Source organism: Lampris incognitus, chromosome 20, assembly GCF_029633865.1.
Source record: "Lampris incognitus isolate fLamInc1 chromosome 20, fLamInc1.hap2, whole genome shotgun sequence".
Lineage (NCBI taxonomy): Eukaryota > Metazoa > Chordata > Actinopteri > Lampriformes > Lampridae > Lampris > Lampris incognitus.
In genome coordinates, this window is record NC_079230.1 from 9,206,746 (window position 1) to 9,232,112 (window position 25,367).

At 47.6% G+C, this 25,367-nt stretch overlaps 1 protein-coding gene across 4 annotated transcripts in view; it reads right to left on the minus strand.

The window, feature by feature from the left end:
- Window positions 1-25,367, minus strand: part of si:ch211-200p22.4 (phosphatidylinositol-binding clathrin assembly protein) — a 108,695-nt gene that overhangs the window by 25,366 nt on the left and 57,962 nt on the right. For 3 of the 4 annotated variants that reach the window (XM_056299945.1, XM_056299944.1, XM_056299948.1), the window contains 6 exons: window positions 21,108-21,193; window positions 19,817-19,940; window positions 14,420-14,556; window positions 12,504-12,604; window positions 11,590-11,700; window positions 1,622-1,759 (listed from right to left, as the gene is read on the minus strand). In XM_056299945.1, coding sequence (XP_056155920.1) covers window positions 1,622-1,759; window positions 11,590-11,700; window positions 12,504-12,604; window positions 14,420-14,556; window positions 19,817-19,940; window positions 21,108-21,193 — 697 coding nt within the window. The remainder of the gene's footprint in view (window positions 1-1,621; window positions 1,760-11,589; window positions 11,701-12,503; window positions 12,605-14,419; window positions 14,557-19,816; window positions 19,941-21,107; window positions 21,194-25,367) is intronic. The other variant, XM_056299947.1, reaches the window with a different exon arrangement.

Consider the following 25,367-nt stretch of genomic DNA (forward strand, 5'->3'; position numbering starts at 1 on the left):
GCTGTCTGATACAGCACTGCTTGTTTTTTAACTGTGTTCTGTAAGGTGTCCTTGAGTGCTCTGAAAGGCGCCCACAAATAAAATGTATTATTGTTAATATTATCTATACTGATTATTCCATCCATCCATTATCTGAACCGCTTATCCTGCTCTCAGGGTCGTGGGGATGCTGGAGCCTATTCTAGCAGTCATTGGGCGGCAGGCGAGGAGACACCCTGGACAGGCCGCCAGGCCATCATAGGGCCCACACACACACACATACACAAACATTCACACCTAGGGACAATTTAGTATGGCCGATTCACCTGACCTACATGTCTTTGGACTGTGGGAGGAAACCGGACCACCCGGAGGAAACCCACACAGACACGGGGAGAACATGCAAACTCCACACAGAGGATGACCCGGAATGACCTCCAAGGTTGGACTACCCCGGGGCTCGACTGTGAGGCGACCGCGCTAACCACTGCGCCACCGTGTCGCCATAATGATTATTAGATAAAAACACACTATTCAATTGATTACGAAATTAATGATTGTATTTTTATCTAAAAAATTGCTTTGATTGAAAAAAAAATCCTGACAATAGTTGTGTATAATAAGCTGCTTAGAATTAGTGTTAGGAAGTTAAACAGGTTAATATTCCCTCTCTAATATCTATTAGCTTGCTGTGAAAACATCAACTAATTTCTCCTTTAAACAGGTTTATTCAGATTTTCTCACTGAAAACCAAATTTTACAAGAACATTTGAACACATCGTGACAAGGTAATAATTTACCTTCATTGATTTTTACTGAACAGAGCTTGAACGCATCATAACGCTTTGCTAAAAATACACGCCTAGTCTATTTTTGACGGAAGATGTGTGCACAGAGCAGATCGAGCCAGGCAGAAAGTCAGACACAGGGACGGCATATAGCATCCGGTCAAATGAGAAGACATGGGCGTCCAGGTAGCGTAGCGGTCTACTCCATTGCCTACCAACACAGGGATCGCCGGTTCGAATCCCCGTGTTACCTCTGGCTTGGTTGGGCGTCCCTACAGACACAATTGGCCGCATCTGCGGGTGGGAAGCCAGATGTGGGTATGTGTCCTGGTCGCTGCACTAGCGCATCCTCTAGTCGGTTGGGGTGCCTGTTTGGGGGGGAGGGGGGAATAGCGTGATCCTCCCATGCGCTACGTCCCCCTGGTGAAACTCCTCACTGTCAGGTGAAAAGAAGTGGCTGGTGACTCCACATGTATCGGATGAGGCATGTGGTAGTCTGCAGCCCTCCCCGGATCGGTAGAGGAGGTGGAGCAGCAACCAGGACGGCTCGGAAGAGTGGGGTAATTGGCCAAGTACAATTGGGGAGGAAAAGGTGGTGGTGGTGGGGGGGGGGATTGAAAAAAAAAAAGAGCGAGAGAGAAGACGTGCCTCGTTGTATGCAGTGCTCAGTTCAGTTTGTTATTTGCTAAGTGATCGTTTTAAATAAATAAATAAAAAATACATAAAATCCCTTCGTCCCGGAGGAGTCCCAGGGAAGATTTCTGTTCGTCTCAAACACACACTGTTGGTCTTGAGTCTTGCTAAGGAGCGATAATACAAAGGGGCATGTGCGCGTGCGTCTACATAAAACTTACTGCCCACGAGGTTAGCCAGAGAGGAGTCAAGGTCATTGGCTAGCAGCTTGCCCCCGGGATGGATGGCCATGGGGGGAGGAGGGGGTGCAGTGTGTGTGGGAATTGTAGGCTTCAATAGGTCTCCCAGGGCATCAAAACCTGAACACACAGAGCAGAGAGGTTAGCGAATCACACACATATTACGCACACAAATGCTCCTATCACTCAGACAAGAGTCTCTCTCACACACACACACACACACACACACACACACACACACACACTTCATACTTGTCATACCTCACTATGCTTGACACACACATGCAATACCTCATATCAAACAAAAACAGACAGACAGATAATTTCAAGGACAGACAAGTGCACATGAACACACACAAACACACACACACACACACACACACACAAAATCGTTAAGTGCACATGCTATTCATATTGTGCGGGTCCAGACACTGAACACCCAGACAAACAGGACGTATTGAATGTACAGACAGGCAGTCATGAGGGCTCTGCAGGAAGAAAAAGAAATGAGATTTCACACGAGGTAGTGCTAACCGCAACAGGGGGAGGAGGGAAAGCCAGAAAATGAGAGGTCCTATTTCAACTAGTTATTGGCAAGAAGCCTTTTGTACCTCACCTCCAGCACCACCTTCAGACTTGTGTCCTCATCTACATCACCACTTTTCCGAAAGCAAAAAAAAAAAAACCTTTAAAGGGGTTTAACCGCAGTTTTAAATTCAGATTGGTTTTGTGTTGTCTGGCTATAAGTGCGGTTCTCGAACCATGGCTAATGCTGACTGATACATTACTCTGCCGCGCCGGTCCTCCAACGTAATTGGGTTTTGTGAATGGCTTTGTTTTCTCTACATCTCATTTGTAGAGGTTTCACTTGGTTATCTATATTTCATTCTTGAGCACTGCTCAGTGCACCTGCTTCACGTTTAACCCTTTCATAACTTGCTGGTGATGTGTACTACATGCATAGCGTTAATCGAATCCTCATTATTAGGGGTGCTGCACAAAAGCAGGCCTCACGCCTCACCTCTCTATTAATCCTGCGCTCCTGCAGCCGTTCTAATGTTTACTCCGAACGAGAGAGAGATAACGGCTCTAATTCAATACACCCCAGAGGGACCCTATCTACAATCTATTTATTTCTGCTTGTGAAGAGCGATAAAAGTGCCCAGGAACCTTCAATATATTGTAGCTTGTTGTGCCATTTCTTCATGGGTGATTTATGTGTTTGCAGCTGTTGTGTACCAATTCCGAGTCATCAAGGAGATTAGTTATGAATGCATACAAGCCAGTGTGTGTTACAGACAGAGAGAGAGGAGAGAGAGCAAGAGAGAGTGAGAGAGAGAGAGAGAGAGAGAGAGAGAGAGAGAGAGAGAGAGAGAGAGAGAGAAAGAGAGAGATGGGGGGGGGGCAAGCAAGAGAGCAGGAGAGAGTGCGAGGAGAGTGAGAGAGGAGAGCGAGAGAGAGGGAGAGAAGGAAGAGCGAGGAGAGAGCAAGAGTGAGAGAGAGAGAACAAGCAAGAGAGAGAGCCAGGGCCAGAGAGAGAGAGCGAGAGCGAGAGAACGAGCGTGCAAAAGACTGTATAAAACTGATTGGTCTTGTCTCTGGGCAGTGACTGCAAATGACAGAGTAATTTCCCATGTTAATAAACATGAATGTCTTCATGCATGCGTGTGTGCATGTGTGTGTGTGTGCATGCATGTGTGTGTTTGTGAGAGACAGAGTAAGTGAGTTTACCGATAATTGTCTGTGTTAACAGCTTCCCGCTGTCAGCACTCATCTAGCTAATGGCAAGATATTACTCTGGTGGTGGAACCCTGGAGGAGTGTTGTGCTGGTGGGGTGTGTGGGGTGTGGTTTAGCCTCGACTGAAAGCGGTTCGGGGGGGGGGGGCAGCGGTTCAGGGGGGAGCAGACGCAATAGGGAGGTTGATTAGCGAACAGCTTCAGGTGTGCCTAACTGACACTCTATGCTTTATACACCGGTGACTGACACATGCGGCACACAGACAGGTGGGGAAAAGGGAGCGACGCAGGAAGAGAACGAGTGTGCGGCTCCAGAACCACGTATCGGCCCATACAGAGTGTGACCACAGAGAACGAGACAACAAATAAATACCATGTTTCCACCTAACTGTCATCACCTCCATCCAAACCCCTCCCGTGACAACAGTCGGTCACAAGTGTGCAAATGTGCAGGCACACGCACATGCCTGCCTCTGTGTGTGTGTGTGTGTGTGTGTGTGTGTCTCTGGCTGAAAAGGGTGAGGGAGAGGAGGAAAAAAGGAGGAATGAGATGAAGGCAGGAAGACTGCAATGCAAAAGAGTGGCGGAGTAGAACAACAATCCATCTGTTAGACACTTGCAATCCAAACCCTAACCCTGAGGGTGTTACCTTCACTAGCTTTGTGAAAATAATCTGTTAAAAGGCTTGTATTATAGGCGTCCAGGTATCGTAGCAGTCTATTCCGTTGCCTACCGACACGGGGATCGCCGGTTCAAATCCCCGTGTTACCTCCGGCTTGGTCGGGCATCCCTAGACACAATTGGCCGTGTCTGCGGGTGGGAAGCCGGATGTGGATGTGTCCTGGTCGCTGCACTGGCACCTCCTCTGGTCGGTCGGGCGGCCTGTTCAGGGGAGAGGGGGAACTGGGGGGGGGAATAACGTGATCCTCCCACGCACTACGTCCCCCTGGTGAAACTCCTCACTGTCAGGTGAAAAGAAGCGGCTAGCGACTCCACATGTATTGGAGGAGGCATGTGGTAGTCTGCAGCCCTCCCCGGATCGGCAGAGGGGCTGAAGCAGCGACCGGGGCAGCTTGGAAGAGTGGGGTAATTAGCCAGATACAATTGGGGATAAATAGGGGAACCCCCCCCCCCCAAAAAAAACCCTTATATTATAATTTGATAATAACTCAATTATTTAGAATTGTGTAAACAGCATTTAGGAAAGAAAAAAAAACCTCTTCATCTTGAAGATGAGATGAGCGTAGACGCAAAAGGTGGTGCTGACAGTGTTAGTGCTAAGTTCCATCCATCCATCCATTATGGATGCTGGATCCTATCCCAGCAGTCACTGGGCGGCAGGCGGGAGACACCCTGGACAGGCTGCCAGTCCATCACAACACTAACACACACACACACACACACACCTAGAGACGATGTAGTACGGCCGATTCACCAGACCTACATGTCTTTGGACTGTAAGAGGAAACCGGAGCACCCAGAAGAAACCCACGCAGACACGGGGAGAACATGCAAACTCCACACAGAGGACGACCCGGGACGACCGTCAGACAACCCCGGGGTTCGAACCCAGGACCTTCTTGCTGTGAGGCAACCGCACTAACCACCGCACCACTGTGCCACCCTAGCATTAAGTTCTACTTGAATATTGTAAAGTCCATGTTTTGTTAATGGATAATTCAGCAATTCAACGAGGCAACTTACTGACCGCTGCCATGTTATGTGCGCTGTTAAACCCATTTTCACTGAACAACGATGACAACTACCCATTACAATGTCCCTGCTCTTTCATCGCTGGTTGACAAATAAAGCACGATGCGCGACACACAAACGGATTTAGATGAAAAGACAGGGACCTCGCACAAACCTCACAAAACAAGTGGGGGGGGGGGAATTAAAGAATAAAAAAAGGATAAAAGGGAAGGGAAAGCAGTTGGGAGACCAGCAGGGCAGGCACCCCCCCCGGCAGGAACAAAACAAGACAGACAGGAGAGGAACAATGAACGATGCAGAGGGAAAGAAAGGAGGGAGGAATAATATTTAGTTAGGAAGCCTCGTGTAAGTCTGACAGCGGTGCTGACACAGGAGAATCAGAAAACACCCGTTTCCTGCAAACCCAGCACAGAGAGAGCGAGATGGAGCAAGAGAGAACAGTGTTTCCTGCTAACCTAGCAAATGGGGTGGGCTGTATACAGAGGCAAAGAAAGGAGGACAGGTAGGGGACCAGATGGAAAGAAGAGAGGAACCGAGTGAAAAAGATAAGACAGAGGGAGAGAAATGGATGCGGAAGACAGGATTTTACTATTTCTCCATTCTGTTGACCTGAATGATTTCTACGGTGATGCTGATATCTTCATCACAGTTGTGAACTTTGGGAGTCTGGGACTTGTTTCAGCTCGCCAATAAAAGCCAATTAATTTTACTGTTGTGACAAGTTAGAAAGCGAGACAGCAGGAGATGCAGAGAGGTAGAGAGAACTGAGAAAGAGATAGAGGCCAACACCAGATGACACACACCACCACAAAATATGAATAAATGATAACGCGAAAGGCCATGCAAGTGAGGAAGGGGGAGGAGACGGCCAGGATAGCAGGGACGACGTCCCACCGAGGTCCATTTAACGTGAGGAGGAGAGGAGTGGATCCCGTTATTTGCATTGGGTCAGGCATTTCTGCAGTCAACCAAGTTTAGACTGAGAGACAGGGGAGCCAGCGTATCGGAGTGAGCGAGTTTTACTTCTAAACACCCTGATAAAAACTAAAAAGAAGAGAAGAGACACTTTACTTTGTCATTGTATTCTTACAATGAATTTGTCTTCTGCATTTAACCCTTTCCTATTATATAGGAGTAGTGAAGGGGACCAACTCCAGTTCTTTCCATTGCCTTGCTCAGGGGCACAGGCAGGAGTATTAATCCTAACATGCATGCCTTTTTGATGGTGGGAGGAAACCGGAGCACCCGGAGGAAACCCACGTAGACCCGAGGAGAACGTGCAAGCTCCACACAGAAAGGACCTGGGACGGCCTGGGGTTCGAACCCAGGACCTTCTTGCTGTGAGGCGACAGTGCTAACCACTGGGCCACCGTGCTGCCCAACCATCTGTTGACGCAATAATACTGTAGCGAATTCAGGGCCAGCCGGGAAGCGAACCTGGGTCGCCTGCACCACAGGCGACTGCGCTAACCAGTCAACTAAATGGTCCAACCCATTAGCCAAGGGCTCGCGAGTCTAGTCATCCATGGTCACTATGCAAAGGGTTTAAGAATGGCGCAAGAGAAGAGAAGAAGTAGAAGGAAGAAGAAGAGGTGGAGAAGGAGCAGACAGAGACATTGTTGCATCATGAGGTGTGATGAGGTAGAAAACGAAGGAGACCGGGAGATGAAAACACAGGCGTGGAGGGCTGGGAGGGAAGGGGTGTGTGATGGTGGGAACAGTACACAAACAAAACGGATGAGTGGGGTAACAGGCAGATGGAGGAAGAAAGGGATGACAGGCGAGGCGCAGATGCACACAAACACGGGAATATGTAGACATGCACACACGCAAACATGCACAAATGAACTCTGCAGATGCATGAGGACATCCATACACAGACACAGCTGCACACACACAGTAGCATACAGCTAGCAACACACATGGGGAGACGGTCACAGACAGACTTGCGCACGTATGCAGTCACGCGCACACATGCAAATCCCCAGATACATACAAATGCAAGAATATGGACACACATATGCACATATACTGGCAAAGGCATGCGCGCGCACACACACACACACACACACACACACACACACACACACACACAAACAAACACAGAAAAGACCCACTCACATACAGATGACAACAGACACATTTGTATGAGGCGGTGCCAATTGCCCAGATGGTGTAGTGGTAGCCTTAGCTTCATCACTTGCTCTATTTATAGAAAGCAGTTAGTCTGCACAAAGCTCCAGACCACAGACCAGGCTGCACACCGGGGTGTTGAGTCTACAACTGTTACAACTGAGCACAGCAAAGGAGTCTGGCAGGGTTAAACAAGGTTAATGACACTCCAGGTTAAGCAGGTCCAAAACAAGAAGTGCCGTTCGGACTCATTAAGTGTTCCTCTTCATACATACTGAACATCACAATGTTACAGTACACAATAGCTGCAACACTACTGCTTTTACCAGAGAAAGGTGGGCTAATGTTAACCCGAAAACTGCTGTTATTGTTCAACTTACTGACACATGGCGGGACTGGTGATTGCGTTAGCGTTTGACCACTTCATATGTTAGGCTAAATCCCAGGGATTTACTCCAAATGAAACGGCAAAATGGTCTCTAGTATCGTTGTGTCAGCATCTTCTACACAACCAGACAATTGAACTCAAGTTTGAGCTTTTGACGTCATCGTATGGTTAAGTTCTTCATTCAAGCTTCTTCATTCAAGCTCACCGCTACTCGCCCTATCCTTCCCTATTTGGCTGCTGTGGTGAAGACGGAAAATGTTATGCCCCATATAATTTTTACAGGGGAGGTTCTCCTCCACAACACCTATTAAAATGAGCAACTACCATAGTGTTCATGATTTCTGTATTCATTTTTTAAATACTGTCTTAAACATGTCAGCAATAGAAAGTATAGTGTCAAAAAGGAGTCTAGATGTCTATCTATTACCCATTTCCCCTCGGGGATGAATAAAGTATTCTGATTCTGATATCTGCAGGGAAATAACTTTAACTAGACAAATTTGCATTTCGTTTAGAAAACACGTGTTACTCCTGCATCTACAGTAGTTGCTTCAGGCGACTGATGTGTACATTAATCTAAGCTCAAAATCAATGCTAATTGAATAATGCGTTCAAGATATAGGGTGGTGTTTTATTAATGGCCAAAAGGTGGAGCTGTTGGTGCCACGATTCAATATGTCACGCAAACGATCATGAAGAAGCTGTGCACCAAGTCTTATCTTATTAAATACCAGAGAAATGTAGAAATACCATGTTATGTTGTTGCTGAAGTGTCCCCTGTTCGTAGAATTGTATCAGATGCGACACATTTGTGCACTGTGTCTGTATGTAGAACATTTAAAAAAAGTGGTTTCAATCCAGTTTTGCACTGAAGACTTGTGGCCCACTAAGTGCATCAGGCCACGCCTCTAAAACTGAGATACCCAATTACAGACAAACGGTAAGCGATACCAAAAAACAAAAAAAACCAACTCATAAGTTTTGTTCGGGATCATCTAAATATGGTACGTACTAAATGTGGTGAAGATTCGATGAAACACGTGTCAAAAGAGGCGGAATGTATTTACCGAAAAATCCAAAATGGGGGAACATTTCTAACGGCGCAAACTGACGTGGCCTACCAGTCGAGTCAGCTTTGTCCATGGAGCACGCTGTGCAAAGTTGTTTCTTTTACTCCAAACGGCTCATGAGTTATTAGCCAAAACGTTAAATGCTAAACAACCCACTACATGGTGGCGCTATTGATGACATGCTTTAATACGTTCAGCACATCGTCATGGGGCACCTCTGTACCAGGTATGACTACTTTAGCATGTAAACTATTTGAAATATTAATGAATATATGCGCTCTCCCATAGATGCCTGTTCAAAAAATGATTACAGTAAAATATTCATCTCAATAGCTGTAACAGATTGCAAAAAAGGGGGGCGTCCGGGTAGCATAGCGGTCTATTTCGCTGCCTACCAACACGGGGATCGGCAGCTCGAATCCCCGTGTTACCTCTGGCTTGGTTGGACGTCCCTGCAGACATACTTGGCCGTATTTGCGGGTGGGAAGCCAGATGTGGGTATGTGTCCTGGTCGCTGCACTAGCGCCTCCTCTGGTCGGTCGGGGCGCCTGTTTGGGGGAGGACAACTGGGGGGGAATAGTGTGATCCTCCCACTTGCTACGTCCCCCTGGCAAAACTCCTCACTGTCAGGCGGAAAGAAGCAGCTGGCGACTCCACATGTATCAGAGGAGGCATGTGGTAGTCTGCAGCCCACCCCCCCCCCACAGATCGGTTGAGGGGGTGGAGCAGCGACTGGGACAGCTCGGAAAATAGGGTAACTAGCCACCATGACACACGTATGCTTTACATGTTAAAACCGTAATGATGTGTCTATCTGCAAAAATGTGCAAGTCAGTAGGTTCCAAAAAACGTACGGAATAAAAAGGAAAATAAAATAATAAACAGCTAAAATAACTAAGTGTGATTACTGCTTTTGCTGCAGCAATCACACAATAAAAATGAGAATGATGGTTTTTCAAGTTTCAGATTTGCAGTTAAGAGATTGTTATCAGAATTATTAGTGATTTTTGTGTGTTCTAAATTTTTTTCTGTTGTTGTTTTGTCTTATTTTCTTTTTTGGGGGGGCAATTATCTTGGGCTTATAAACAAACGCAGGTCTCATAATGATTTGTAATGAGAAACAACAGTAGGGTCATGACACACTGTGAGAAAGTGACAAGGCTTTTCACTGGAACTGTCTGCTGAGAAAAAAACCCCCAAATGTTTAAATCAAAACGGAACACACATTTAATTAAAATCTAATTAAAAGGCTTCAAAAGTTTGTGCCCTTTCCAGAGCTGACGCAGTCCAAACCTCATCCTGAGGCTGACTGTTTCCCTCCCTGCCATCTTTATGTATGATCACAATAAGCTTCGGTTGACATTTGCAAGAAATCGCTAACATCTGCTGCACTTTCAGCGGATACGAGCGAACCATAACTCAGCCGTGCCTTCGTTTTATATACTTGTCAGAAGTGTCCTGGGACCCAGTAAGGTTGTAAGGCACAAGGTTTGATGATGTCAGTCGACGAGAGGTTAAGAGCAAGTGAGCTTAATAGAAGAGTTCAGAACCCAAACTGCCGGCTGGCGACACTTAAGAGCCATCAGTCTTGAAATTTTATTGCAGCGGACAGTAAACCGAGACAGAGGAAGCTCAAGTAACTGAAGACAGGATTCATACACATATTTAGCTTTGAGATTATTTTTTTGCCTCAGATCGTGATCTACGTATCGAGAGTAAAAAAAAAAAAATGTTGGTTGGAGTCCAGTAATAGTTGGGCAGCATGACTTTGACAAGGTCGTACCAGTTTATGACTGAAAATTACTCTTATAGGGGCAGTTCATCCCAAGATCAAAAATTCAGGTTTTTCCTCTTACCTGTAGTGCTATTTATCAATCTAGATCGTTTTGGTGCGAGATGCCGAGTTTTGGAGATATCGGCCATAGAGATGTCTGCCTTCTCTTGAATACGATGCAGCTGGATGGCATTCATCTTGTGTTGCTCAAAGTGCCGAAAAATACATTTGGAAAAACTCCACAATGTCTCTTTCCAGAAATTACGACCCAGTTACTCAAGATAATCCACACACCTTGTTGTCAGCAGTTTTATGTAGGTGTAGTTCGGTCTGAGAAAATAGTTCCTACATTAAACTGCTCACAAGAAGGTCAAGTCAATTTTATTTGTACAGCCCACCATCACAAATTACAAATTTGCCTCAAGGGGCTTTACAGCAACACAACATCCTGTCCTTAGACCCTCGTATCGGATAAGGAACGACTCCCTAAAAAAAAAAAAAAAAAACCTTTTAACAGGGAAAAAAAGTAGCAAGAAACCTCAGGGAGAGCAACAGAGAAGGGATTTCTGTGTGGATTATCTTGAGTAACCGGTAATGATTTCTGGAAAGAGACATTGCTGTTGAGTTGCTGTTGACACTTCAACACCATTTTTTCCCCTTTTTTTGCACAATCCCAAACTTTTCTAAAACCAGACATGGAACTGAGCCGGGAATCCTGGCGTTTATGTTGAAAAAAAAAAAAAAACTAGTGAAAAAGCTAGTTTAGAGGACTTTTTCAAGTTTTGCAGAGCTGTGTATGGACCCTGTTTGGTAGGAGTTACTTGGAGAAACGTGTATATAGGTCATTAAGTTTGGGGTCAAGTCGCTTTAAGTTGAACCACTTCAAAAGGCATCCAGAAAGATCATGTAAATAGTCAGTGACAGCTGCCTCCAGTTTTTGAGATTTCCTGAATGAAAATCTAACTGGCGATGAAGGAGAACAAGACAGCTTGGAATGTCGAAACCAGAAACAGTCAGAAGCTTCTACTACAGGTTAGCAGTGCTGGTAGACAATAAGAGCAACGCCGTGAGTGAAGCCAGAGAGGGTTTAGGTTAAATTTAGTTGTCTGATCAACCAGGCAGACAGTGTTTTACCAGCTGCAGGTTGTGGGCCGTTGTTATTGGGGGCGGCTTTAGTCCCGAACACTGCATCAAAATCTACTGTCATGGCTGGGGAAGTCTGCTGCAGAGGCTGGCTCTCCATTCCTGAGGGATACAGTTAAGTATGACTGGTGAAAAGGCCTACTTGGACCGCATTCTTTTTTCAAGAAAATGGCTGATATTTAACTCTTACCACAGAACATTAGAGACCGGTGATGTCAATAACCGATTCGCATTGGATTAAGAGAATTCTGAAATCTGAACATCATATCTTCTAAAATTATTCTGCAGCCTGGCCAGAATTATAAAGGCAGCCACTTCACTACTCGATTCTCTCATGGCTGCTTTGAGCTAGCTAGTAGATGCCTGCCATAGCTGGTGTGCAGCAATCATTAGGATTTAGAGACATGCTAGTAGGTGATTGTTGATGGGTGAGATGATTGAAAGGTTCCGCTGCACCCAGCGTCTCCATATCAGTGAATTAAGAAACACGTTGACTGTGGTTAAACACTATTTGGCAAAGTTCCAGTTGCTGAAGACAAATGGACTTTTAGGTAACAGGTTTGTTGGAGTTTTCATCCTTCATAGTAACTGTAGACACCAAATATCTAGTGTGTTTGCAAATCACTACACATGTAGTGTCTCTGCATGGAACACAGGCTAAAGGCACACTGTGTCTATTTCTGAGGAGAAAAACTGAAGGCAAACGAATGGATGGATTTACAATAGCAATTAAAAAAGCAACATATGTACGGTGGATGGGTCAATTTTCTATCTCAACATTCTTGCAATAAAAATATTGGGACCGCTTGCTCAGAGAAAATAGATTTGCGAGTGTGTGTGTGTGTGTGTGTGTGTGTGTGTGTGTGTGTGTGTGTGTGTGTGTGTGCGGCTGCTTGTATCTGTACCTCCCCAGGCACTGTTGGCGGTGGATATAGAGGGGGTGCTCTGCACGGCAGGGATGAAGGCCGGCTGCAGATCAAACAGGTCACTGTTCAGATTGGGCATACTGAAAAAGAAAGAGAAATGGAAATATATATGTATATATGTATGTATGCACATATATATATAGAGAGAGAGAGAGAGAGAGAGAGAGAGAGAGAGAGAGAGAGAGAGAGAGCAAGATATATATAGAGAGAGAGCGAGAGAGAGAGAAAGAGCGAGAGGAGAGAACGAGGAGAGACAGCAAGGAGAGATAAAGAGAAGAGAGCGAGAGAGAGGAGAGAGAGCGAGAAGAGAAAGAAAGGAGAGTGAGAGAGAGAGGAGAGACAGCGAGAGAGACAGAGAGGAGAGAGCAAGGAGAGAGAGCGAGAGAAAGAGAGAGGAGAGCAAGAGAGAGAGAGGAGAGGGAGAGAGCGAAAGAGAGGAGAGAGAGCGAGAGCGAGCGATGATAGATGAAGGACATGGAGACTAGTCATATTAGCCAGTCAAGTTTAAACATCACTATGCTTAATGTTTATAGGCACAATGTAAGCCACCACTAAAAATCTTTTAAGTTGTCACAGATGAAGATCACTCCATCCCTTCTAAAAAGGCTGCAGAAGTATTAAAGAGGACAATACAGTTATGAGAGACAAATAGTCTATATGGACCAAACAATAAATATGTATATGTGTCTGTCTGTGTCTTTTTATGGTGTGTGTATTCGTGAATGTGTGCATTTTTGTATGGCGTGTATGTGTGTTTGTTTTTGTTTGTGTGTGTGTGTGTGTGTGTGTGTGTGTGTGTGTGTGTGTGTGTGTGTGTGTGTGTGTGTGTATGTAAGAGTGACTTTGGCTGTGATCAGGACAAATGATGATTGTGGTCTTAATCGTTGCTGACTACGCCACCAGAATCAGGATCAAGTGTAATCATGGACTTGCTGACGCTGATGCAGAGACACGACAGGCATGATGGAGCGGAACAGCACATGCTCACACATGTCTTACAGGGACGACATCACTTACAGTGAACATGGACGGGGGTGGTACATTATACAAAGAGGCCCCCCCCTTTTTTCCCGCCAATTGTATTTAGCCAATTAACCCACTCTTCCGAGCTGTCCCAGGACCTGGTGCTGCCCTGCTGATCCGGGGAGGGCTGCAGACTACCACATGCCTCCTCCAATACATGTGGAGTGGCCAGCCGCTTCTTTTCGCCTGACAGTGAGGAGCTTCACCAGGGGGACGTAGCACATGGGGGGATCATGCTATTCCCCCCAGCCCCCCCCCCCGAACAGGTGCCCCGGCCGACCAGGGGAGGCGCTAGTGCAGTGACCAGGACACATACCCACATCTGACTTCCTACCCGCAGACACAGCCAACTGTGTCTGTAGGGACGCCCGACCAAGCCGGAGGTAACACGGGGATTCGATCCGGTGATCTCCGTGTTGGTCGGCAACAGAATATACTGCTACACTACCCGGACGCTAAACAGTTTTATTTCTAAAAATACCACATGTACTTTTTTCTGGGGGGGGGGGGGGGGCACAAAACAAGCGAAGCGAACACTGAAAATAAAGTCATGTCCTGTACAGCGGGGTCTGCACCCGCCACACACTTCCAGCACTCGTGACAGGAAACCAGTACTGGATACCCGCTCACAGGCCACCGCTGTGGGCGGGTATCAATGTGCGTTATGGAATCTGTTAAACAACAGTGTGAAGACTGCAGTGTCGGATTGTGCATGTTTGTTTGCGTGTTTACACAAGACTACATGGGGAAAAGGGTGTGTGTATTTACACCCAACTCAGTGCATGTATCTAGTTATCTGTGTATGTATGTGTGTGTGTGTGTGTGTGTGTGTGTGTGTGTGTGTGTGTGTGTGTGTGTGTGTTTGTGTGTACCTGTTGGTGGACGGTGTGGAGGTGAAGAGCTCTGGGGTGTGTGCGATGTGGTTGTGGTTGTTGGCACTGCCTATTGATTGGCTGCTGGGGGAAGCAGAGGGAGGAGTCTGCATGCCAATCTCCTTCAGACGCTGGTCCTAAAACACACACACACACACACACACACACACACACACACACACACACACACACACACACACACACACACACACACACACACACACACAGAGACAAGAGTGTGAGTACAAAGGAAAAGAGAAAACTAAAGTACAACAGTCCTTTTCCACTTGAAGTAAATGAAGTTTAATGTCCACAGGGGAAACAAGAATATTGACCACAAGTATCACACACACACACACACACACACACACACACACACACACACACACACACACACACACACACACACACACACACACACACACACACACACACACACACACAGAGAGACAAGCATACGACAGAGACCCTCTCCCCACATACACCAATATGAACACGTTCACACTGTCACATGCATAACAGAAACATCTTCTGGATTCGATATCTTCATAAGTAAGAGACACAATGAAACCTGCTCGTTGTTAGAGACCCAGGATTAACATCTGGCACGCTGAGAGCCCCGGATTCCCTCTGAACCAGACTGCTTTCACAGATGAAGTGTTGTGTTTTAGAACTTTGGAAGCTGCCAGCATGAGCTATTTTTTTGACAGTTTGTTTTATTGACTCACAGGTACCAGCTGGGGGGTGTTTGCCACGCAAGTCAGATGACAGCCAGGGAGAGTCAATCATAGAAGAGTACTTGTTGTCAGCTAAATTTACTTTTCTTCAAGTACACGAGCTTGCTTGACACCATCTCTGCGGTCCTGGCGGTGTAAACCTCGAAGTGCTCCGTATGGGATCAGACAAACATCAAGGCTGAAGCAGAGTCTGCTGACAACTCAGTGGTACTCAAAGTATGGTGCTTCCTCTTTTTTGGGGGGATTTTTTCCAGGCAGCACGGTGGTGCAGTGGTTAGCACGGTTGCCTCACAGCAATAAGGTCTTGGGTTCGAGCCCCAGGGTAGTCTAACCTTGGGGGTCGTCCTGGGTCGTCCTCTGTTAGTACTCTGGTTTCCTCTCAGTCTGAAGACATGTAGGTCACGTGAATCGGCTGTACTAAATTGTCCCTAGGTGTGAATGTGTCGGCTCTCTGATGGACTGGCAGCCTGTCCAGGGTGTTTCCCTGCCTGCCGCCAAATGACTGCTGGGATAGGGTCCAGCATCCTGCGACCCCCGGTTGGGATAAGATGCTTGGATAATGGATGGATAGATGATGGATTTCCCCCCCCTTTTTTTCCCCAATTGTAGCCAGCCAACTACCACACTCTTCCGAGCCGTCCTGGTCTCTGCTCCACCCCCTCTGCCGATCCAGGGAGGGCTGCAGACTACCACATGCCTCCTCCGATACATGTGGAGTCACCAGCCCCTTCTTTTCACCTGACAGTGAGGAGTTTCACCAGGGGGACGTAGCACATGGGAGGATCACACTATTCCCCCCAGTCCCCCCCCCGAATAGGCGCCCTGACCAACCAGAGGAGGCGCCAGTGCAGCGACCAGGACACATACCCACATCCGACTTTCCACCCGCAGACAACGGCCAACTGTGTCTGTAGGGACACCCGACAAAGCTGGAGGTAACATGGGGATTCGAACTGGCGATCCGCGTGTTGGTAGGCAACGGAACAGACCGTTACGCCACCCTGACGCCCATGGTGTGTCTCTCTTGACAGCTACACAAACTTCAACAGAGTTCGGCCTTGGCTGAATCGTAGCTGAGCTCGGGTCAAAGGAGAAAGCACAGCGGTGTTCATACCTCATGCTCGCCGAGGCTGATCTCAGGCAAAAGAAACACCTCTTCCCCCATACACATACACAAATCATACATACTCTTAGGTAAAACCATTTACAGACCCCAGACTACAACTTTCCAATTGTAAAAGTGCATTCACTTTTAACAGATCAATTTTATTTTTTAATTTTGTCCTTAAAGTTATGGTCGAGGCTATCAGCGACGCCACATTAGTCCATAGCTGAAAATAAGTCGTCACTACAAATATTCCAAGTTGGTCTGGAAAATTGTCTAGCACGTAGATAAGGCTTTATGGTAAAAGGCCGGTCTATTAGAGAGAGTTTTTCAGACTGGAAGGGAATTCATTATTTCCCACATCCCAGACCTGTGTAGGGATTCTTAATAAACTGTGACTTCTGCTGTGCTGGTGTGAACCTGGTGTGAACCTGATATTCATTTGTATTCAGGCGGTGTAAGACCGAACTAATGGCAACTGCTGGTAGTGTTTAGGAGAAAGCCCCAGCTGGACAGTAGCTCTGAGTTTCACTGTTTTTTTGCTATGGTGTGTGTCTGTGTGTGTGTGTGTGTGTGTGTGTGTGTGTGTGTGTGTGTGTGTGTGTGTGTGTCCACGCACGTGGTGTGCATGCCTGTGTGTTTTTGCCAGGTCCATATGGACACCAGAGTGTGCAGACAGCTGGACTACAGAATTTGGATGACCCCTACAACCCTGAATCTCTCTGTCTTTCTCTCTCCCTCTTTAGTTCTCTTTCTGTCCTATGCTCACATTTTCCCTCCGTTTCTGTAGTTCATCCTCTGTTCTCCCATCTCTGCCTGTCTGTCTGTCTGTCTGTCTGTCTGTCTGTCTGTCTGTCTGTCTGTCTGTCTGTCTGTCTGTCTGTCTCTCACTTTTGCTCTCTGTGTTGTTTTCCTGTTCACCCTTTATCTTCCCTCTTCTCTCCCACTAAACCCAAAGGTAATCACTGGACCTTGGCACAAATGGGGTAACCAAGGGCACAGAGTAAACAGCCCACATGAACACTCACACATGCACTCCATCACTCTCACACTCTCACACACAAACACTCACACACATACAAAAATCACTGCCAACACAATCAAACACACACTATCTTTTCTGCCAGGATGAAATCATGCATGACTTGGACACACACACACACACACACACACACACACACACACACACACACACACACCCACACAGCTAAGCACAGAAAAAATGGTCAAAACCCATCAGACGAGGAACTGCATCCACTCTGCCGGGACGTGAACACACTTGGCATGCACAGGTGCACATGAAACCCTCATAGGCGCCTGCCCCCATGCACGCACGCACGCACGCACACACACACACACACACACACACACACACACACACACACACACACACACCTACATGCATGCACACACACACCTGCATGCATACACACACACCTACAGCACCTATTCAGCAGCTTCGTGCTACTTTCCCCACCTCAGTGCTCCGACTCAATTACAGTTTGCTGTGAGGCGCAGCTTCCAGGGCCAGGGCCAGAAATGTCAACACGTTTTACACTCGACTTTTCTGTTGCGCGGCTCACGGGCAACACCCTTGGCCTTTATCCTCAAGCAGAGGTGAACGCTGAGCCCCCCCCCCCCCCCCGGGCGGTCCGTCAGCAGGCCTCAGTGGCACATAGACGTTTTAAAGTAGACCACGGCGCAAAGTCAAAACTTGTTTTAATGGGTGATTTGTGCTGCACGTCTGAAGTGTTACAATATCAAGAATGAATGTTTTAGCTGATGAAAACTGAACTTGTGATTTCACAAAAAGAAATAAAAAGGCTGTAACAACTTGCCATAGAAAGGCTACTTGTGAAACCAGGACCGTCCTTGTCAACACAAATAACCGAAATAACGGGGCGTCCAGGTAGCGTGGTGGTCTATTCCATTGCCACCAACACGGAGCTCGCCGGTTCGAATCCCCGTATTACCTCCAGCTTGGTCAGGCGTCCCTACAGACACAATTGGCTGGGTCTGCAGGTGAGAAGCCGGGTGTGGGTATGTGTCCTGGTCGCTGCACTCACACCTCCTCTGGTCCGTCGTGGGGCCTGTTCAGGGGTGAGGGGGAATAGCATGATCCTCCCACGCGCTATGTCCCCCTGGTGAAACTCCTCACTGTCAGGTAAAGAGAAGCGGCTGGCGACTCCACATGTATCGGAGGAGGCATGTGGTAGCCTGCAGCCCTTCCCGGATTGGCAGAGGGGGTGGAGCAGTGACCGGCATGGAGTGGGATAATTGGCCGGATACAATTGGGGAGTTGTACATATCAAGTTACGTCCACAATTATGAGGATGGTCCGGACGGACAGACGCAACTTGATACTTTTCACCCATTTGCTGGTAGGTGCACATGAAAGTTTGTCGACAATCCTGCGCATGTGGTTGACATTTACCCATGGTAAATCTTGCAGGCATCGTGAGAAATATGCCATTGTCCATAACACACGCCAACAAACAGGAAACGGGTAAACTGCTGCAGTAGAAACTGGAAGTCAGCGGACTACAGTTATGCACAGAGCCAATTGTACTTAGCCAATTACTTCACTCTTCCGAGCCATCCCGGTCGCTGCTCCACCCCCTCTGCCAATCCGGGGAGGGCTGCAGACTACCACATGCCTCCTCCGACACATGTGGAGTCGCCAGCTGCTTCTTTTCACCTGACAGTGAGGAGTTTCGGCAGGGGGACATAGTGCATGGAAGGATCACACTATTCTCCTCAGTCCCCCCCCCCCCCCCGAACAGGCACCCTGACCAACCAGAGGAGGCGCTAGTGTAGCGACCAGGACACATACCAACATCCGGCTTCCCACCCAGAGACATGGCCAATTGTGTCTGTAGGGACGGTAACATTGTGATTCGAACCGGCGATCCCTGTATTGGTAGGCAACGGCATAGACCGCTACGCTACCCAGATGTCCCGGGACTTCCAACATTTGGCTTCTAAACTCACTAATCTCGCGGTGTTTGGGTGCTGTTATAATGCACTCAATTATTAAATCTCCCACCCTTTACAGCTTGCAGTGTGTCTCATTTCTTCTCCACCAGTGTGAGGTTTGTCATTTGCTTTGCAGGTTGATATACATCTGTATCAACGTTACGCTATCAAACATACCCATAACCTCTCTGTTCTCAAAGCTTTTCATTCTGGACTAGGCCTTCCTCAAAATCATCAAAAACAGTGGTGTTAAAAAGTAATGGGTGAACAATTATTCATTATTTTCATAGTTTATTGATCCCTGTCTTGAAATTCTTTTCATGTCACCCTCTTTGGTCTGAACCTGCTCCTTTCGTTCAAATCTATTACTCTTCTCTCTCCAAACCTGAGTAAAACAGTTTTCATTTCATCTCCATTAACAAAAACTATGAGGGTCTACGAGGGGGATTTTGATTTTGCTGTTGTCTCTTTTTTTTTTTTTTTTTGTCAGGTCACCCTTGAACATCTTGTAGTCATTTTTGGTGATTTTTATGCCCCATCCCGGCCACGTGTATGAGTACCCAGGATAAAACGTCTCACCTTTAGTGACTGTAACCTGGCCTGCTCCTCCTCCAGGGCCTGCTGCCTTTCCTTCTCATCCATCCGGCTGAAGGACAAGCCTGTGGAGGACAGGGATGACACAGCACTGGACAGGGTGGATGCTCTGTGCCACGGGAGAGAAGAAAAGGACAAAATCAGATTGACTGTACAGGATTTCTATTGATGTCAACGTTCACTGTTTGAATGTTTGGGGCTGTCTGGGGTTTGGTGGGATACAGCTGCTGTGATGTTCCCTTCTCTTCACATCAAGGAATGGCTGCATGATTTCATTTTTTAACTCACATGTAGACATCCATCCATCATCCAAGCCACTTATCCGAATTCGGGTCGTGGGATGCTGGAGCCTAACCCAGCAGTCATTGGGCGGCAGGCAGGGAGACACCCTCGACAGGCCGCCAGTCCATCACAGGGCTGACACATTCACACCTAGGGACAATGTAGTACGGCCGATTCACCTGACCTACATGTCTGTGGACTGTGGGAGGAAACCGGAGCTCCCGGAGGAAACCCACGCAGACACGGGGAGACCATGCCAACTCCACAAAGAGGACGACCCGGGACAACCCCCAAGGTTGGACAACACCGGGGTTCGAACCCAGGACCTTCTTGCTGTGAGGGGATCACGGTAACCACTGTGCCACCGTGCCGCCCTAGACTTATCATGTTAGTGCCATTTATTTACACCCGTGTTCCACCCCATTAACACTACTGATGACCATTATAACTGCCTGCATCATAAATCCTCCTAAATCATGTGGTATAATCACTGTTTAAGTGCCTACACAGTCTCTGCTCACCTGACACTAATTGGCCCGAGGTTACACTGCATTCTGATAGCAGTGAGCATGGCTGAACAATGACACCAGCTCTTTTACACAGTTATCAGTATGACAGCTTCCATTAGGTGCTTTGTTGCATGTGTTCGTTTAACCTTGACAGCAAACGTCAGTGCTGGATTCAAAACTTGCCCCTTCCTTTTGCGATGACAAAAATGCCTGTATTGATGGTGTTCAATTAAAACCACCGGTGTTGCTTCCACACCATATGCCACGAGGAAAACTGCCCTACGTGACATGCCAATTCTCACCAAGACCGACTAAATTTGGTTCAGATTACGTTTCTCATTACACTCTGAATATAATTCTGAAAGCACCATCTGGGGCCCAAAACAGACTCTGAATCACAGGGAGCTGGACAAAGCAACAAATCCCCTATTGAAGGAGCTCTGAAAAAGTCCTGCTCCGACCAGCCAGTCGGGTGACCCCTCTACCTGGTGTCTGCATTCAGTTCCTTGGTCTTCTTGCCCTCCAGGGAGGCCAGATGCTGCTCTAATGCCTCCAAGAGACTGCTGGGAGCCTTGGAGGGAGAGAAAGAGAGAGAAAGGAGAAAGAAAAATCACTTTTGTATGTCTTTCTATCTCACTCTCAATTGATATTACTCTCGCTTACGCACAAAAGGCCAGAATGCACATGTAAAGTAACAGCTACACACAAAAAAACATTTTTTCTCCCAAACACATTCACACATGCAAACATTGACACACATAGATTCACATATATGTGTAAACACACACACACACACACACACACACACACACACACACACACACACACACACAGACACACACACACACACACACACGTTGGGAGTTAGCTGGTCTCAGAGGAAGGTAGCATAGTACATCGTGCTCCAAGAATAGCCATGGCAACATGCAGCAAACATTCGCACTGGAAGCTGGAGAGCAGAACTCAAAGGACAGGGAGAACAAAGGAAGAGGTTGCAAAACAAAGAAGGAGGGAGAGAAGGAGAAAAGAGGAGAGGTCGTGCTACAGACATGCTCCTCAGACCTCCCACACAAGCCTTTCATTTCTGGAGTTTCTTTCATTTCTCATTCTGTTTCGCCTTCTTTTAACCCTCTGTCTTACACGTGAGCACCATCAGACCCTGCCACCGCTGCACCGCATCGCTCCATCTCCCAGCACGTCCCCAAAGGTTCACTGTCCTTTAGCACCGTGGATTAGTTTCTTTCATCGCCTGTCTTTTCCCTCTCTACGTCACTCTCTCTACATCGCTCTTCATCATCAGTCTGAGGTCTTGGCGGTTTGCAAGATTTCCCGCCTCCCTTAGTTACTGTTGCTAGGCCCCATAAAATTTTGTGGTGGGCCCTGCTGCTTTAACTTTAACGTCACATTTACATGTTAAACATACCTGGGGTGATGGGAATGGGATTCAGTTTTCCCAACACCACCTCTTCACCATTTCCCCTTCTTTTAGAAAGCCACTTGACTCTGCCATTGTACAGGTTACAGTGAATGTGTTCTCTGCATTTAACCATCCTATTATATAGGAGCAGTGGGCAGTTGCAGCACCAGGGGACCAACTCCAGTTCTTCTTTCCATTGCCTTGCTCAGGGGCACAGGCAGGAGTATTCACCCCAAAATGCATGTCTTTTTGATGATGGGAGGAAACCGGAGCTCTCGCAGGAAACCCACGCAGACACGGGGAGAACATGCAAACTCCACACAGAGAGGACCTGGGATGGCCTGAGATTCGAACCCAGGACCTCCTTGCTGCAAGGCAACAGTGCTAACCACCGTGTTTCTACGAATCTAACACCATCTATTGTACGCTGCTGCATCAACCCCCCCCCCCCCCCCGCGTTGCTCTAAGTGGGGTGTCAGAGCTGTACTGGCTGTAGAGAAGTAGAGATGACTGCTAAGCACTGACTGATGGAGCGCTGTGTCTGTCATTACTCTGCAAATGGTCAGCTGCCGATCTTCCATGTTCCTGCCAAGGGAAGAATGCGTGATGGTTCGGTCACTGTCCAGACATCGTGATCTATATTCTTGGCCATGCTCTGGGGCAGCGATGAGACTGGAGGCGCTGAGCAAGCGAGCAGACTATCTTGGTCAGGACTGTTGCTAGGCTACCTTAGAAAAGCTAGTGGAGGCACAGCATGCTGCGAATTTAAATTTCTGAGATTTTGGCTTCAAAAGTTCTCATTGCAAAAAGCAACCATCACCCACGTTGGTGACACAATTCTTTTATGCTCTACAATTAAAGGAAATCAATGGAGAATGTGCAACTGTTGTTCTGCTTGTTAGCGTAGCAGACTTGCTTTAAACATTTCAGTGACTGAAAAGAAAAGGGAAAAATATTCAAGCTGTTTCTAATGGGTTTCTTTTTCTCCCCAGTTGCATCCGGCCAATTATTCCACTCTTCCGAACTGTGCCGGTCTCTGCTCCACCCGCTCTGCCGATCTGGGGAGGGCTGCAGACTACCACATGCCTCCTCCTCCGATACATGTGGAGTCGCCAGCCGCTTCTTTTCACCTGACAGTGAGGAGTTTCACCAGGGGGATGTAGCACGTGGGAGGATCACACTATTCCCCCCCAGTTCTCCCCCACCGAACAGGCGCTCCGACTGACCAAAGGAGACGCTAGTGCAGTGACCAGGACACATACCCACATCCGGCTTCCCACCCGCAAACATGGCCAATTGTGTCTGTAGGGACGCCTGCCCAAGCCGGAGGTAACACGGGGATTCGAACCGGCAATCCCCGTGTTGGTAGGCAATGGAATAGACCGTTACACTACTGGGACGCCCCCTCTCTAATGTTGTTTAAAGCCTGCACTGAAGTGTCTATCTCATACTCACACCCTCGCAGAACAAATCTGGGTGTTGGACTCTGGCTGCGGTTCCATTTGAGTGTCTCCACCAACATTTAACTGGTAACAAGTGGGACTACCTCACCCCTCTGGCAGGGGATTTTTTTTTTTCCATTTGTTTTCAGAAAAGCAAGGTTTTGTGACTTGAGCGGGAGAATAACTGACGAGCTCTAATGGACAATGTTTGCTGCGTAGTCAAGTGATTTCAGCTGGCTGAGCTACAGGAAGAGGAAATTCTTTTACAGTGAAAAAATGACAACGTCATGTCTTTCTGTCCAGCCACAGGAATGGGAATATGCTAAGTCAGTTAAGAGAGCTCTCACACGCACACAAGCGTGCATGTCCGCCACATCCACACATACACACACACACACACACACACACACACACACACACACACACACACACACACACACACACACACACACACACACAGATGCTTAATGTGATAGCTCTGTCACATATTCACACTCATGCATGAGCCCTTGCAAAATCACACAAGCATTTTTGAGTGTCTCTCACACTCACACACGCCGTCTGGGCCAGGGTTTTTTTTTTTTTTTTTTCCTGGTTCCTTGTCGCGCGCACACACACACACACACACCATTTGGGCCAGGGTTTTTGTATTTTTCTTCCTGGTTCCTTGTGGCTACGAGATGCATCTATGCCAAACTGCTGCCTAGATGTGAGAGGAGACAGCGGCTCTTAAAGAGGCCACCTTCAAACACCACTGGGCCTCAGCAGAAGGGGGCCCGTCCCCACCGAGTCCACATGAGCTCTGACAGACACGCAAACACAAAGACACACACACCCGCACAAACACAACTGAGAGGCACGTAAGTGCAAGATACCAAAAATATAGCCCAAAAGAGACGGAGACACACACACACACACCGCCAACGCACACATATGTGCACATGCACAGTCACAAACAGAGACACACACATGCGTGAACACACAGACAGTGGGGAGCCTGCGTCTCCTACGCTGACTCTTGTGCCTCCAGTCCGAGCGGACTCTTGAGACTCTATCTCCCGCTTATCTGGAGACGGTCCCCTAGTAACAGCTAACGTGAGACGCCGAGGAGACACATGGGCAACGAGACGCTAAAGCATCGCTCCAGAGGAGAGAGAAAAAAAACACACAAAAATGAGGGGACCACAAAATCTCTCCTCTCCCATTTCCTGTAGGGCCTCTGCTTTCTACGAGACGCCTCTGTGAAAAACCACATGGTAGAGCCCGAGTCGCCCGTGGTGATGCAAACACCTCTGCTAGTATCATGTGAGCGATGGACTGTCAAATAAACACTGGTTAGAGGGAGGAAATGAAACTCGAGGAAATGAGACAAAATGATTGGAGGAATTTTTTGATTTAAATGCAGATGGGAGACAACATTTCATTCACAAGGTTGTTTTTTTTGAGGGGGGGTGAATTCCCTCCCCCCCTTTATCCCTAGTTGTACTCGGCCAATTACCCCCCTCTTCCAAGCCATCCCGGTCACTGCTACTCCACCCCCTCTGCCGATCCGGGGAGGGCTGCAGACTACCACATGCCTCCACCGATACATGTGGAGTCGCCAGCCGCTTCCTTTCACCGGACAGTGAGGAGTTTCACCAGGGGGACGTAGCGCGTGGGAGGATCACGCTATTCTCTCTCTCCCCCAGTCGAGAGAGAGGAATTCTGCTGAACAACCGCAGTAGTCTTGATGGGTTCTGACTGCAAGCTCAACCCATCTCCTGGTTATCTCCCCGCCGTTGTCAAGTTCATATCCGCGCACATCTGTTCCAGTGATGCACGACCAAGTTTCGAGTGTGTGTGTGTCTGTTTGTGTCCATCTGTGTGTATTTACAAGCATGTGGTAC